At 38.5% G+C, this 14,270-nt stretch overlaps 2 protein-coding genes across 5 annotated transcripts in view; one reads left to right on the top strand and one right to left on the bottom strand.

Annotated features, from left to right (window-relative positions):
• The window catches only part of ZBTB11 (zinc finger and BTB domain containing 11), a 24,915-nt gene extending 19,593 nt beyond the window's left edge, over window positions 1-5,322 (top strand). For both annotated transcript variants that reach the window (XR_003255883.1, XM_026080531.1), the window contains one exon: window positions 2,091-5,322. Coding sequence is in view for 1 of the 2 variants with exons in the window: in XM_026080531.1 (XP_025936316.1) it covers window positions 2,091-2,110 (20 nt within the window). In the remaining variant the exon portion in view is untranslated. The remainder of the gene's footprint in view (window positions 1-2,090) is intronic.
• Window positions 4,728-14,270, bottom strand: PCNP (PEST proteolytic signal containing nuclear protein). Of its 3 annotated transcripts, none has more exons than XR_003255884.1 (5): window positions 14,153-14,270; window positions 10,283-10,451; window positions 8,131-8,205; window positions 7,424-7,479; window positions 4,728-6,606 (listed from the first exon to the last, which is right to left on the bottom strand). XR_003255884.1 is itself a non-coding variant. In XM_026080548.1 (5 exons), exons 1-5 carry the CDS (start codon window positions 14,205-14,207, stop codon window positions 6,477-6,479), a joined length of 537 nt encoding a protein of 178 aa, XP_025936333.1. In that variant the 5' UTR covers window positions 14,208-14,262; the 3' UTR covers window positions 4,728-6,476. The 3 variants fall into 3 exon arrangements, 2 of the variants coding, with proteins under 2 accessions (XP_025936333.1, XP_025936334.1); XM_026080548.1 differs by having other exon boundaries at window positions 10,283-10,503; window positions 14,153-14,262; XM_026080549.1 differs by lacking the exon at window positions 14,153-14,270 and adding an exon at window positions 10,527-10,682.

Genomic DNA, 14,270 nt, shown 5'->3' with positions numbered 1-14,270 from the left:
AACCACCATGGTCTTAAATTAGTTGTCAGAATACTGATACACTAGAGCACACTGTTAACAAAATACATTATATACAGCTATACTGAAATTCCTTTGGCTGTAAGACCGAGGGGTAGAGGAGCCTCTCATAATCCACTCTGAAACTCCTGCCACCCAGCTGTAACCATTTTAGCCTGCCTTGGATCATGTTTGTCAAGACCTAAGTGAAGTTTACGTACAACACTACAGCCCAGGAGCAAGCATGGTACAGCACTTCAGTCTTGGCATCTGCTCTGGGACAAATATTTGTTGCTGCTTGGAAGCTGTCCTCCAGCCTCACGTCTCCTGCCCTGGGAACCCACTCCTGCACCTTTCCCTTTAGTGTTTGAGCAACTTTAAGGCAAACCAACATTGCAGAAAAGGCCAATTACTTTTTGCAGTTCATCTCAAGCATTTTAGCATATTAACTCTTCTGTGAACCCATACAAGTAACTAAGCTAACTGCTAAGGGGAAAGTATATAAATACACACCGTGGTTTGGAAAGGCTGTGTACTGAAGGAGTAATGTGGCCTACCACTGAACAAATGCAACTATAGCTGAAAAACAGCACAAAGTGATGTGTGGGTAATTTTGTCCACCCTCTGTTCTCACTTGAGCTAGCACCATGTTCTTCCTGGCTGTTAAATGAAGAACCACAAATACCTAAAGCATTAAAAACATGTACATTTAATATGTTGATACCCATTAGGGAGCCAGTTTTACAGCTGCTGGATACAATGCTGTGGTACCTAGCACCTATCGCACAATTCTTTACTGAGACTTGCCCGCATGCAGAAAAGTTACAGCCACTTCCTGCTACCTTTCTTAGTACACAAGAAGGTAAGAAAGAGGCTCCAGGTCACTTTGTTGCCACCCTCACACCCAGGGCAGTTGTGCAATATGCTTACAGGTTTAGTTTGATTTTAAAGATAAAGTTTATTCTTCAGCTAAGAGACTTTTCAGAAGCTTCAGTAATACCATTAGTCTTCTGCCAGTAACAAAGTTGGTTTGTTCTGAGGGTAATATTTTGTCTGGCTTAGCTGAAGTGCCCTGCCTTACACATGGTAACATCAGTATTAACTTATTCAGTGCCATTAGACGTGCAGTAGCCCAAGCTTCTGTCATCCACAGACTTAAATTTTAAACATTAACAAGACAGTTTTAAACAAGCATCTGAGTAATAACAACAAAAAAAACCATATCCTAAGCTACATGCTAGTTTCACAATTACTCTTAACACTACAGACTGCTGTAGCCTGCTGCAATTGGTCTGCAATTCTACATAATAGAGTTGGGGGGTTGTATGGATATAGACTGTTACCATGGCTGCACTTCTTTCACAAAACCAAGGGCAGAGTTACCATTTTATGACAACCTACTGAGCATCAACTGACACTTCAAATGTGACTACTATGTTTACAAAGTATGGAAAGCTGAGGAGAACAGAGATAACTAACTATGTTTTTATTATGACTTGCATTACCTTAGACTAATTTGCTTGTACTTCAAGGAAAGTATGAACATACAATACAAAGATATCCCTGCAGCTCATCAGTCAACATACTTATAAATGTTGAGAGGAAGAAGGGCAAAACTCTCAAGCCCAAAGCTTCTACATGTTGTCAGGAGAGAGAGAAAAAAAAAAGAAAAATACTGAATTATTACATCTAAGAAATATCCAATTGCTTTTGGTAACAGCTGTCTCTGTGGATGTCTAACTGATAGGGGGAAAAAAAAAATCTCACTTTACACTTCATGTGAGAGGCTTAGGGAAAGCTTTTGACAGAGTTTGTGAACATTAGTATTGTCTGTGTTTCAGTGTACTATTACCCTCCAGTTTAACTGAGGCTCACTCCCAGTGACTAAGTACCTCTGCCTAGACTGTGTCATGCAATATTTGTTAGGGTGTTTTTTTCCTCAGTAACATAGCATTTTTTTTTCTTTTTAAACTACAACCTTCCTATGCTTTCTGGTTTGAAACCTAAAAACTAATGAGTGGGAGCTAATGTGGCTTGTAGATGGACCAGCTTTTCTTTATACAGTCTTTAAATTTTTTTTTTGTATTTTTCAGGGTTCTTATTGCTGCTATGAAAAAATAGGCTTCAGGCTCATGACTTCAAGTTTCAGTAGAGCTCTTACTACAGACCCAAACACAGAATCTCTGCATCTGTCTCATCAGGAAATCCAAGCCTAAGAACCAAATTCAAGAACTAAATCACAGGATTAGCAAACGTTTTGTTTTTTAAGACCTCATTATACGCAACTGTATCCTATTCAAAAAGTTCATATGCTGTTTGCTAGCTGCGACAATCACTGCCACTGTTACCTACCTTACCTACACTAAAGGAGTAGGTCACATATATGTATCTATAYAGCAATAAGCATGCACTGTAGAGATTAAAGGTTTACTTTGGTAACTAAATCTCTTGCTTGGATTTCCACCACTCCAGACTTTTAAATAGAAGTTGATGAACAGAAAATTAACAAGTTTAAAAGTTATGTATAATTTCATGTTTTTAATTATATGGATGATAGCTATGCATCATCCCTGAGGCAATTGCTCAGAATTATTAAACACATGCAGCCTCCCCAGTAAGCACTATGTAGTTTTCAGGTGCTGATCTGTATTTCAGTATCAAAATTAGAAAACAGCGACACCAGGAGATCCATATGTTAACAAAAACAGGAGAAACTGGGAAGGTGCTGATAGGATAAAGTAAAAAGCAAATTATGAACTGTCCAATATTTGTGGTGTTCAAGTGTCTCTTGGCACAGGAATAAAAACTAGACAAATTATGGTCATTTTGGAATTTAACCTTCTCTTCTGGAGCTGAAGGGCAAAACTTTTCATCATTTCCCAATTTCTAGGGTATGGAGAAAAAAAAAGAAAAAAACCCCACTCTTTTTGCAGAAAACCTTCTAAGGCTACTGAACTAAGCAAATACAAAGCCTTCTTGAAATTCTGTGGCTCCTCCAAACAGATTTGAATTATGTTCTTGCCTTACAGCAGCCTAGACAGAGTTCTAGTTATGCCACCTCTAGTGATTTCCAATAGTTTAGTCTTACATTGCTGTTTCGGGAAGAAGTAGTTACTATTTTCTCAGAAGGTGACAGTCTCCCCACAATGAAAACTTTGATAAAATAGCATATGGAGTTCAATACAGTCATGTGAGTGATGCCTGGAGTTGCTCTGCAAATCACAGACCTGGTAGCTGCAGAGATTAAGCGCAACAGACCTGAGTGCCCCTGCTGGCTGCTGTCAAGGTAGTCACATCACAACATGATGGTTGTTTTTGTCAAAGTTTACCAAGTACCATAATGAGATAATCTACCACATGGGAGTAAACCCATGAAGTTAAAATAGCACCATCAGCTACCTTACAGACAGGCTTGTCAGGTACTTCCTTCTGCCAATAAAATATAGACTCACAGCATCTGGCCAGTGCACCTCCTATGCTTTTAAAGGGATGAAGTTAGATTATGGCTGTGTGGTCAGATGTGTAAAGGGCTACACCAACACTGTTTGAAACACTGCCACCGTAGTTAACTTCCACTGCTATATTTTTTAATGTAGTTAGCAGGCTCAGCAACAGTCCAGCTGCAGGGTGGCACAGAGAACACACTGGGTAACTTCTTCTATCTTCACCTAATGTCTTAAATGTTTTTCAGGCTGCTCAAGTGCAAAGTAAAGCTCTACTGCTAAACAAGCATAAGCCTACCTCAGATAAAACTACACAACATACATGAATACACATTTCAATCACTGGTAGGTATGTATAGCTCTTATGTTAGGCAGTAAAGAGGTCTTGGCAAATTTCCTAGAGGTCCTTAAGACAGCTAAAACAGGTAGTTTAGCATGAGTTTTGGAATCCCTGAATATTCAAAGGAAAAAAATAATAAAAAAAACTGCCTCCCCTGCAAAAGCTACAAATCTTCATGTAAAGACCATGACCACTGTAACAAGAGCCCACAACTTTAAGTGAAGTTCTAGCTAGTACTTGCCCTGACAATACTTTTCAGATCAGTTCTTTTCTACAAGTGTCATTAAAACAACTCTAGACACCTTTGTAGCTACAAGGTCAAGCCTCTTAGGCACTCATTCCCCTGAGTGAGTTTAGGTAATCCTATTTAATTTTCTTCCAAGCAGCACTGACACAGAAATTACAAATTCATACTCTGAGAGATGTGGGATCCCTGCTTACTTTCAACTGAGATCTAGAAGCTACTGGAGTCTCTCACAAGGTCTAGGATTACACTTATTAACCATGCGAGTAAGATAAAGGGATGCAACTTTTGCTATCTGACTTGCATGGAAGGCATTTCCTAGCGTGTCTGCTGCTGTGCATAGCAATTTCTTAAACGATTTTGAAGTACAAGAAATTTTGGTTGAAATGAATGCCTATTTCAGCCAGAGATACGGAAGACAGGATTAGCAGTAGGTGAACTGAAAGAGACTAAATCTCAAAAGTCATCCTATCATTCTTTCTCTGAAGTCTTTTTGCTTTTTCCTAATACAAGCAACAGACAAGATATCAGGTAACTACTAACAAACAATATAAAATGGTTACACAGTGTGAATTACCACTACCTGAAAGAGATTACTTTGAACAAATATAACCACACATGATAAAAATAAGTGAAAAGCAGATGCTTCATTTTGCCTTGCCTGGCTCCAGTAACACCAAAATCAGTTTTGGAAGTCCTGAAGTTCAGTTTTGAAAGTGTTTATATAAATCAAAGATTTCTGCTATGCAAAAAAAAAATATATGTTTTTATGTTACGTTTATAACAAGGCTTTTAAAGAAAATAGTTACAGGTATTCAACTGCATCAGACTTCAAAAGAAAAAAGATTACACATACAATACAAAAATACAAAAAATACTTTTCAGAACTTACAAACTCAAAAGTCTAAGTGGTAAGAGCTTTCTTAAAATAAAAAAAATACACTTGAAGATGCACTTTCCTTTCTGCACTCACAGGTTCAGCTTTAGCATGAAGAAAGGTTTTAAAGGCAGGATGAAAGCAATTAACATAATAAATTCTACAACCAATTCCAGGCTGAAATGAACTCATCTGTAGACACTATCAGGTACTTGAATGTAAAGAGAACCTTCGTTTCTTTTTTCCCTCCCCCGTCTTTTTTGTTAACTATTTTTGCCAGATCTGCTAGTGAAATGTTTTACAAATATGAAATCTAAGTTAGACTGAAATTCAGACAGCCCTTACTAGGTTTGAAATCTTACAGCACTCTTCTGCAGTACGAAAGTTAGGAAGTTCAACTGACCAGACTAAAGTCATTGTTCAAAATTATTGCAAAAGACAGAATGGCAGGAAAAGGTCAAGTTTTATTTCTGAAGTTGACACTTATTAGAATTATTAGCACTACAAATACTTTTTTTTTTTTTTTTTTAACCTGATAGTGTCCATTGAAGCCACAGGTATCAAGGCATTTTGTTTTAAATGGCAAGACAGGGAAAGTGCATCTTGGAGTTTTTATACTTAAGCAGTGAGTTGCTGATTTTTTTGGTGTGGCGTTTATTTCTTGTGGCATAGTAAAGAAAAATATTTCAATCAAATGGGAAGCTTAACGTACATCATCTTGTCTTTTTGGTGGTGGCTTTTATATATCAATAATTACTGCTTTTAGTATTAGTCTCTATTTAACTCACAAGGAAATGCTAACAAGCACTACTCAATGCTAATGACTTAAGAGAAACACACTGAAAATACTTTGTTTAGGTTTACCTTTGTAGTGAAATATTCCTTACAGGCTGTATCTAATATACAGACAAGACCCATTTCCTTACAGTGAAACAGGCCACAGAATGTTACACACGCTACATGAAGTTTTAAACAAAACTAGAGCTAAGTTACCAGAGCCACTCAGAGCAACATAATTCCTAGTTTGCAGAGACTTAACAAAAGATGACTTTAGGGAAAAAAATTCCAGGTTTTTAATATTTCTGTTGTTTAAGTTTATATTCAAATTAATAGTCCAGTAACACTTCTAGCACAAGACAATGCTCACTTGCTTTAACAGTATTCTCAGGAGCCAACTGTTTCTCCTGTTACAAAGAGGGAGTCAGAAGGGAGAATGCAAAAGCACTCAACATTAACCTGATTAAAGAGACAGTAACCTTTTTCATCCACTTTAATAATCACTGACAAAAAAAATATATATTAAAAAAAAATCTTGGAAAGGTACTAATCCAATTTCTTTATTATCTGTAACCTTTTGAAACTAATCACATGGAACTACAAAATTAGCAAATGCCTTGAAATCTGTATACAAAACATAAATTACCTCTAATTTCAAACTCAGTTATTAGTGTACCACTCAAATCTTAAAAAAAGCGGCTCCAAAGATAGTCTTATACCATTCTTAAAAAAGGAAACTGTTCCTTTAATGTTACACCCTCCCCTCCCCCCAAACACCCAAATCTCAATCCACATCATTTAGTTATTTTCGTGGTCATGGACATTTCCAAGATGAGATTTTATATTCCGTTCCCATAGCTTCTGGTTGTCAGAAAACCCATGCTTTCCTTTATTGAAGGAATTTGGTCCTGCTGAGGTTGGTGTATCCCTGTGAAGAGTAAAACAAGATCTTGTTTTGAGAAAGTCAATTTAACTGTAGTGCTTCATTCAAGTGGACAATTTCAAATCAAACCTGCCATCAGGAACAAGCAACTACCACACCTTCCTTTCTTTCAGTAAGAAAGTACATACATCAGGAGTCTTCGCTACTGGTAACTATCAGTTGGCCACCGAACTGACCCCTCTGCAGGACATCAAGACAGAGTAACAAAATGGGGCAGCAGAAGAGGTGGAAGTGGCAGGAACTGCTGCTACCTATAAAGGACCTGTTGTACAGCCTAAAAAATTGGGGATCTAAATCAGTTATTGGGAAAAACGAAACAAAAAGCTGAACAGCAGTGAGCCTTCAGGGGACTGACTTTAATAGCAGTCTGTCATGATAAACATCTTTAAAAAAGTAAATGCTCAAAATTCAACCCTCGCTTAAGTGAGGCCTCTTTTAAAAATGTCCCTATTTATTTTATTTTTTAGGCCTACATTGTCTCAAGTTTATATCAATAAGAAGAGTAACATATATTTGTTTCAAAAGTAAACAAGCTATTTATGTCTCTCTGAAAGAGGTAATTCCAATCTTCATCATGCATAGAAGTTTAAAAATCTGAGCACACTATCTTATTTCAGGGCAATTTATAAAATGGGTACTAGAAAAATATAAAATTTAGAAACAAGCAGGAAGACTTGCAATTTTCTTCTTGGAAAGATAATCAATCAGCTATTTTCTCTTCCTCTGCAAGATATGACCTGAGCTGGAGAAGATATTCTCATGTGCTTACCCCACTCCAAACCATAGTTACAATCTGACCCACCTTCCAATGTTCTTCATACGCATCTTAGCTTCTGGAGGCATTTCTTCTGGTTCACTCTACAGAGAGAAAAAGAGTTTACAGCACAGCTAACCACTACTCCTACGAATATTTCAAAGGACTGACAAGATAAAAATACAGAGTACTGCCCTACAGAAAAGCAAAGTGATTTAGGAGAAAGATTCTAAAAGGTTACAAAAAGAAACAAATATAAGTTCCTTTGTTCATCTCTGTATAAGAAGGAGCTGACAAAGTCTGGCTCAAGTGTAAACACTTTGAAAGAGAGAAGCAGAGTACTTCATAACCTTCAAGAAATATACTCGGCATATGGCAGGAATCTAGCAGTTTTTCTTGTTGGCCTAAATTGTTATGCAGTACTTGCAGTAACACAACCATAACATATTTAGCAAACGAGGAGGAGCACAACTTCTCTTCACCTCACCTTTATTAACCTCAGAGAAAGCAACCATTAATTCAAATGAGATTGCCTATCTCATTTTCAGGGAAAAGCTATCAGCCTACTTAATGATTTCTCAAACCATCACAGACCTACAAAATTGTACGTTTTTTAAACAGACCACAAGAAAGGTTTCTAACATGAAAGTCACTGCCATTTATGTAAAGAAGCTTAAATGGCCCATTCTCTCTGCCTAACTCTAACCTGCACCAATGATACCTAAAGTTGTGTCAACCACCAGCTTATTACTCACATCTTCATCTTCATTGAAAGCTGCYGCTACAGAAAGGGTTTTTGGAGCAAGGGTTGGAACAGGCTCTTTAGGCTTCTGAAAAAAAGGCAAAATGCACAAGTGAAGTAAGCCTGCTAACTTAAAAACAAAAAGAAAAAATTACACTTAGTATTTTAAATAACTTGGTAAAGTGAAGTCAAGCATCTTCATTGAAACTGAGGGGGTAACAACAGGGAAAAGTGTTTTTGTCTGAACCACGCAGAAAGAGRTTTCTCTCTAATGAAACAGAAAAACATCCGCCCATTTGTGCAAGATACTCTCTGAAAAGCTAGTCAAACCTTCTCATGTTGCAATTCCCCATGGGCAAGTCTTAATTTCTAGCACACTGCAGGGATACAGAGCTGCTAGTGAATGATACAAACAAATAAATCAGAACCCAAATAAGTTGTGGTATTCAAATTTTACCGCCTCACTGTTCCCATTAGTCTATTCTTACCTATCAACTCCAGGAAGCTGAATATGTTTATTTTCTCGTCTTTTAAGAACTTAACAGCTTTCTGGCTTAAAACAATCCAATACTTTTCACCTAGCATCAGCATACACCATACTACTGAGGCCTGATTAAGATAAAGCTCCTTTAACAAGTATTATTTTGATTCCCAGTAAATACCTTCCTCTAAATAGAGTGTATCAAGCTATCAAACTCATAGCTGTTACATTATATGTAATACAGCAAAGACATTGAACGTAACTTTCAGTCCACTAAGAAAGAAAGCGTTCAATAACAGTTTGCTTCTACAGTACCAACAATCATCTCATGTAATTATAGACTGCACTTCCTCCCTTTTAACTTAATTGGCAATTACTTTGCCTACATCCGTAGTTTGGATGCTGATACCGCAGCAGAGTCCTTGTATGACTGTCTACAGCTATTGCTGACCCATAGCATATAATGCCTCAGTATTGTGCCATTTTTAAAGTATCAACCCCACAGGAAAGGATAATATACTAAGGGGGTAAAAATGACCAAAAGGAAACAGGATGAGCTGTATCACTGTAAGATCTGGTGCTCTGTCAGTCACTCACCAAATTCAGCGAGCCAGGAATCCTGAGCCAAATTTATTGCCACTGGAAATAGCTTTCTACATGAAAAATGTGAGCTTGCCAGTGGCTCAGAAGGCAGCTTTGTCAATTTTTCCAAAGTGTGAGCTGACCTGATTGCATTTATACCCTAAAATGCTGCCAGCCCACACCTCCCTCCCATCTGAAAATAACAGAGCACTCTTTTCATCTTCTGCAGATCTGTAAACCGCTGGCATTGCAGGTGCAAGTCTTTCAGGATTACAGTTTGAAATGAATCCAGACAAGAATTTATAACGTATCCATCACAGTGGTATGTGGCAGGTATAAATGAACTGTATTAAACGAAGAGGCAGCACCTTGCTTGTCCTTGCCTAAGTTATTAGAGGTCTATTTTGGTAAAGAAGTATCAGATTCACACAGAACAAGCACAAGGATAACTTGCACTGGACAATACAGGAGATCAGGATCCTTAGAAATCTATGGTAAAGTCCCATCTCCTGCATATTGTTTAAATATTGTCCAAAAAAAATCGTTAATCAAGGCTCAAACAGCAATAGCTTAAATGACTCTCACTGGTCCTATTAAAGAACAGGCAAAGTCACGGGAAAAAACAACAACAACAACAAAAAAACAACAACACATTTCTCCATGCAAAAATAAGATCTTTGGAGTGGTAGATGACCTGTTAGACCATCTAGGGGAGTACTTTCTTTCATGTAGCTTTAAGTATCCTAAGCCACAAAGCTCCCAGCACTCATTTCAAAGTAATCGAACAGTTTAAGAGGTCTTCTAATTCCCTCAGGAAATTATTCCAGTCTATCAAATCTCATTACAAAATTATCCTGTATGTTCAAAGACTATTTACAGTTAATTTCAATCAACAGTCTTATGCATCCTGAGGCAATTCATCTGGTATTAATCACCTTCAAATTCTTACACATGCATGACTAGGTGGCCCTGCAATCCCTTCTTAAACTTGATCCAAGTTACCCATATTTAATTCAAGGCTTTCCTTTTGCAAGGAAGCGTCCCCGAAGTACTTCCCCTTTGGCTCACTTTCCTTAAAATTTAGAGCCCTCAGATAACTTACATTTGCTCCTAGTTTGATGGATATTGCAGATGCCTTCTTTGTTGTCTGACTGCCTATGGAAAATCCAAACTTGGACATTTTGGCAGGAGCAGGCTTTGTGGTGAAGTCTTCGGCTTCTTCATTAGCCGTTCGTTTCTCTGCGCTGCGACTCGAACTTTCCCCTCCATTACTGGAAGAAACAGTCTTAGTTTTCACAGGTTTTTCTGCCTCTTCTTCAGGTCCTGGTGAAGTCGAAACAACTTACCAAGATGAGCTATTTTTACTGAGCAGATTGATGGGAGCAGCAACCTCATAAAGCATTATACTTTGGGTGCAATAGGTAAGGTGCTTTTAGTGACAGCAGTTTCCATCAGTGTACATTTAGTGGACAGCAAAACACAAAGAGCAGAAGAAACTGCAAGTATTCCATTACTTGCAAAGAACTTCTTGTATATGAGCCAGGAAAAGCATCTTGAAGCACCATCTCTTTACTTAGCACAGAAGTCAAAGTTCATGTAGTAAATTAAATGTAGATGACTACATCTTTTTAGGGTTTAAGTTGTAATAAATAAACTTTCATACTTGGAATCCCAATTCCAAACCTAGAGTAGATAAACCTAATTTAAAATTAATTCTACTAAATTTCTACAAAAAACAAAACCAAACATGTCCATGCCAGTCTCTAGGCTTGTCTGGCACAATTCTAAAACCATAGAAGTGACTACAGTGAGGCCGGCTGTCACAATGATGTTTCAAGTCACTGCTTGTCCACATCTCATCTTTAATAAAACTGCCAAGCTCTGCTTGAGGAAGGAATCAGCAATAGAAAAACATATATAGAGATAGATAGATTTCATCTTTTCTGGTTTTGTATATAATCATGGAAAACAACAATGATTCACACAGTAGAATACTGAAATTACATTTTTGTTTCCTGTACACACGGCTTCTTCAGCTACACCAAGGGACAAAGGTGTCCTTGGAAAACTTATTCTGAACATAGTAATATATTTCAGCAAAAATACATTTCTCTGCTGCTGCAATAAGCAAACTACTGCAGTAGCAAAAAAAAAAAAGAAAAAGAAAAAGAAAGCACACACTGGGGAACGGACAGGAAAAAGTCCATACTATAAGTCTAAGAAGAACTATAGCTAGCACTAGTATCTCATTATATGAGGTGGAGAACAGGACCCCACCCACAGCAAATTCAGACCACCAGGGAAGGACATTCTTCACACTGCTCTCTAACAGCAAAAAGCACTTAAGTAAGGGAGAGCAGTGAGGGAGAAGCCAGTCTGAACTTGCAGTTGCCACAATGGTAGCTTTGGGGAAGCAAACAACATCAGGAGAAAGAAAAACTAGGCAAATGGGGAAATCTGCAAAAGAAAAATAGAAAGGTTTGTTCCAATTTAGCTGTTTTTCCTCAATTGCCTTAATTTTCAATTTAAGTATAACTACTCCATATTGCTTTTCWTCAAGCATCCATTCACAGGGCACTCACTACCTGTCCACCATTTAGATATATTTTACTGCCAATTCCAAATCAGAAGCATTGTCTCTGCAAGAAAATATAATCTTTTTTATCTCACTCTTCTAGTTATCAAGATAACAACAAGCAATCTCAGCAAAAATCGATGTGTTATTCACCTTTGGGAACAGAGCAGACCATGACGATGATGATAATAAAAACTCTAATACTAGTCTGCACCCCTAGAAATTTGACCCAGAAAGTATAGACATAAAAGTGACAAAAGATTAAAAAGAAACAGACAAAGTGACCTTGGGTACTGCTTCTTATCTTAGCATAGTTTTCTAAACAGCAGGCTGCAAGGCTATGAGAAGCAGTTTACAGCTAGTCCATGAAACCACATTATACAGAATATTCAATCAGAATTTTAATCTAGGTACACTGTAACCTGGAAGGTGATTTGAGGGTAGGTAGTGGTTACCTAGTCCAAAAAGTTTTGGAACCATGGGTCTAAAAACCTGCTTCTCAGTAAGATGGCAGCCCAGATCTCAGGGCACACTAGTCTGATGCAGATTCCAAAGCTAATGTTAGTTGAAACTAACTCTAATTACTCTATACTACAGTTTACATCTGTGACTATAAATTTTAGAATAGTGCTAAGCAAAAGATGAAGTCTATCACAATCCAGAAGCGGCTGTGTCAACCCCACATCTACCTGTTTTCTCACCCTTCTCAACAAAACACAAAATAGTCTCTCTCTCAAAATTAGCTCCTATCACCAGTGAGCTACAAGTGTTACTTATACTAGGCTCCACTTAGGACAAGATGTGGGCTGTTAGAAGAAATACCTTCCTTACAGAAACTCTACATGCTGAAGGAGCTAAAAAGGCTTAGGACAATTGAGCGGGGGGGGAGAAAAGAAACACAAACACTCCCCAACTCTTGTGTTATTCTATTTCTACAGAACACCGTAAGAAATAGAGACATATATCATCCATTTGAGGGGGAAAAAAAAAATTGAACAGGTCTCTCCAACCTCGCAGCCCAACACGTATGTATTTTTTTTTTTTTAAGCATTAAGCTTCTTTATTACATCTTAGAGATCTCAAGGAAGGTTTGAAAACTCATCCATCCAATGTTCTTTTCATGAATCACAGTAATAAGAAGCTGTGTCGCTTCACAGAAGAATTATTTATGTGGATATCAACAAGCTATGCAAGTGGACAATGCCCACTACCTAGGTGGTGTAAGTGACAAGCAAGACTTGCTAGCTAGCTAGGATGTCTTGCCTCTGGAACATAAGACTGTGACCGCTGAGAAAACAATATCTCTAAGTTAACTTTACTAAAAAAAAAAAAATTGATCTTAGCAAAAGCTAATGACTCTAAACTGTTTTCAAAAATCATCAAGGAAAAACACTCCTTTATGAAGGCCAATGTAGCATAATTCACTAAGATAATGTTCCAGCACACCAGACTGTATGCAGGACATTATGGATGACTGGCATACTGATATGATCCAATTACTGTATTATCAAAAGAGGGGGCAAAAAAACAAACAAACGAAAAACAGAGCACTAAGAGCTGAGGAACTACTTCAAATCAGGTATTTCTATACATATTTTAATAATTATCAGAATAAACATAAACACTCACTGTTAAGATCTACTCTAATTGGTTTAGAGGCTTAATTTAATCTTCCAACAGATCAAAGGAACATCCTCTATTTCTAGATATACTTAAATAAAAAAAGGGAATGGGAAGTTTTAGCTATGCAAGGACACTATTTTCCTCAAATTTAAACCTAGAGAGGAGGGTCAGAGAGAAATACATCGTCAGAAATTTCAGAAGAATTAATGATAAATAGCACACAAGAATACTAGACCAATTAGGACTAAACCATAATATAAACAATGTAAAACTAGTTTTAAACTAAACAGAAAACTTCCAAATTGCTGGCAAGCACGTTGAACACGATACTTAAAATGGCACATGCGCAATATTCACTGTATCAGTACTGGAAAAGGTACTGTAATTGTTAACAGCTAATCTTTAAGATGCTTTTATTACGCTGCTGCCAGCGGCAGCATTCAAATTCCTCTCGATATACCACAGAAGTACTCATTTCATATATATTTTAGAGCAGGAGAAATAACGCGTTTCCTTAGACAAGAAGCTCCTAGGTTAAGAAGGCCCGTGCAAGGCCGAGGCTAATCTGAGGGCCCTGGGCCCAGGCCTCGGCCCCGGCCTCTCCTCGAGCGCAACCCCCGCCGCCCCCTCAGGCCCGGCCGCTCCTCTCCCCTCAGGGGCGGCCACCGCGCGGCACAGCCCAGCCGGGGGCGGCCGCCCTGGGGCTCCCCCACCCCCGGGGGGCCAGGTCCCAGCCCCCCCGCGGCTACGCGGCGAGAGGCGCTGCAAGTTCACCTCCTCCGGGCTGCGGCCGCTTCGCCTTCGGCCCCTCCGCTCTGCCGTCCGCCATCTTCCCCCGCCTCCGCCTCCCGCGCCGCGCATGCGCGCGGCCCTGCCGCGGCTCTAACACCCC

The sequence above is a fragment of the Apteryx rowi genome, unplaced genomic scaffold (assembly GCF_003343035.1).
Source record: "Apteryx rowi isolate R43461 unplaced genomic scaffold, aptRow1 scaffold_524, whole genome shotgun sequence".
Lineage (NCBI taxonomy): Eukaryota > Metazoa > Chordata > Aves > Apterygiformes > Apterygidae > Apteryx > Apteryx rowi.
The sequence above is the reverse complement of the archived record's forward strand: the minus strand, read 5'-3'. Positions and strand labels throughout refer to the sequence as shown.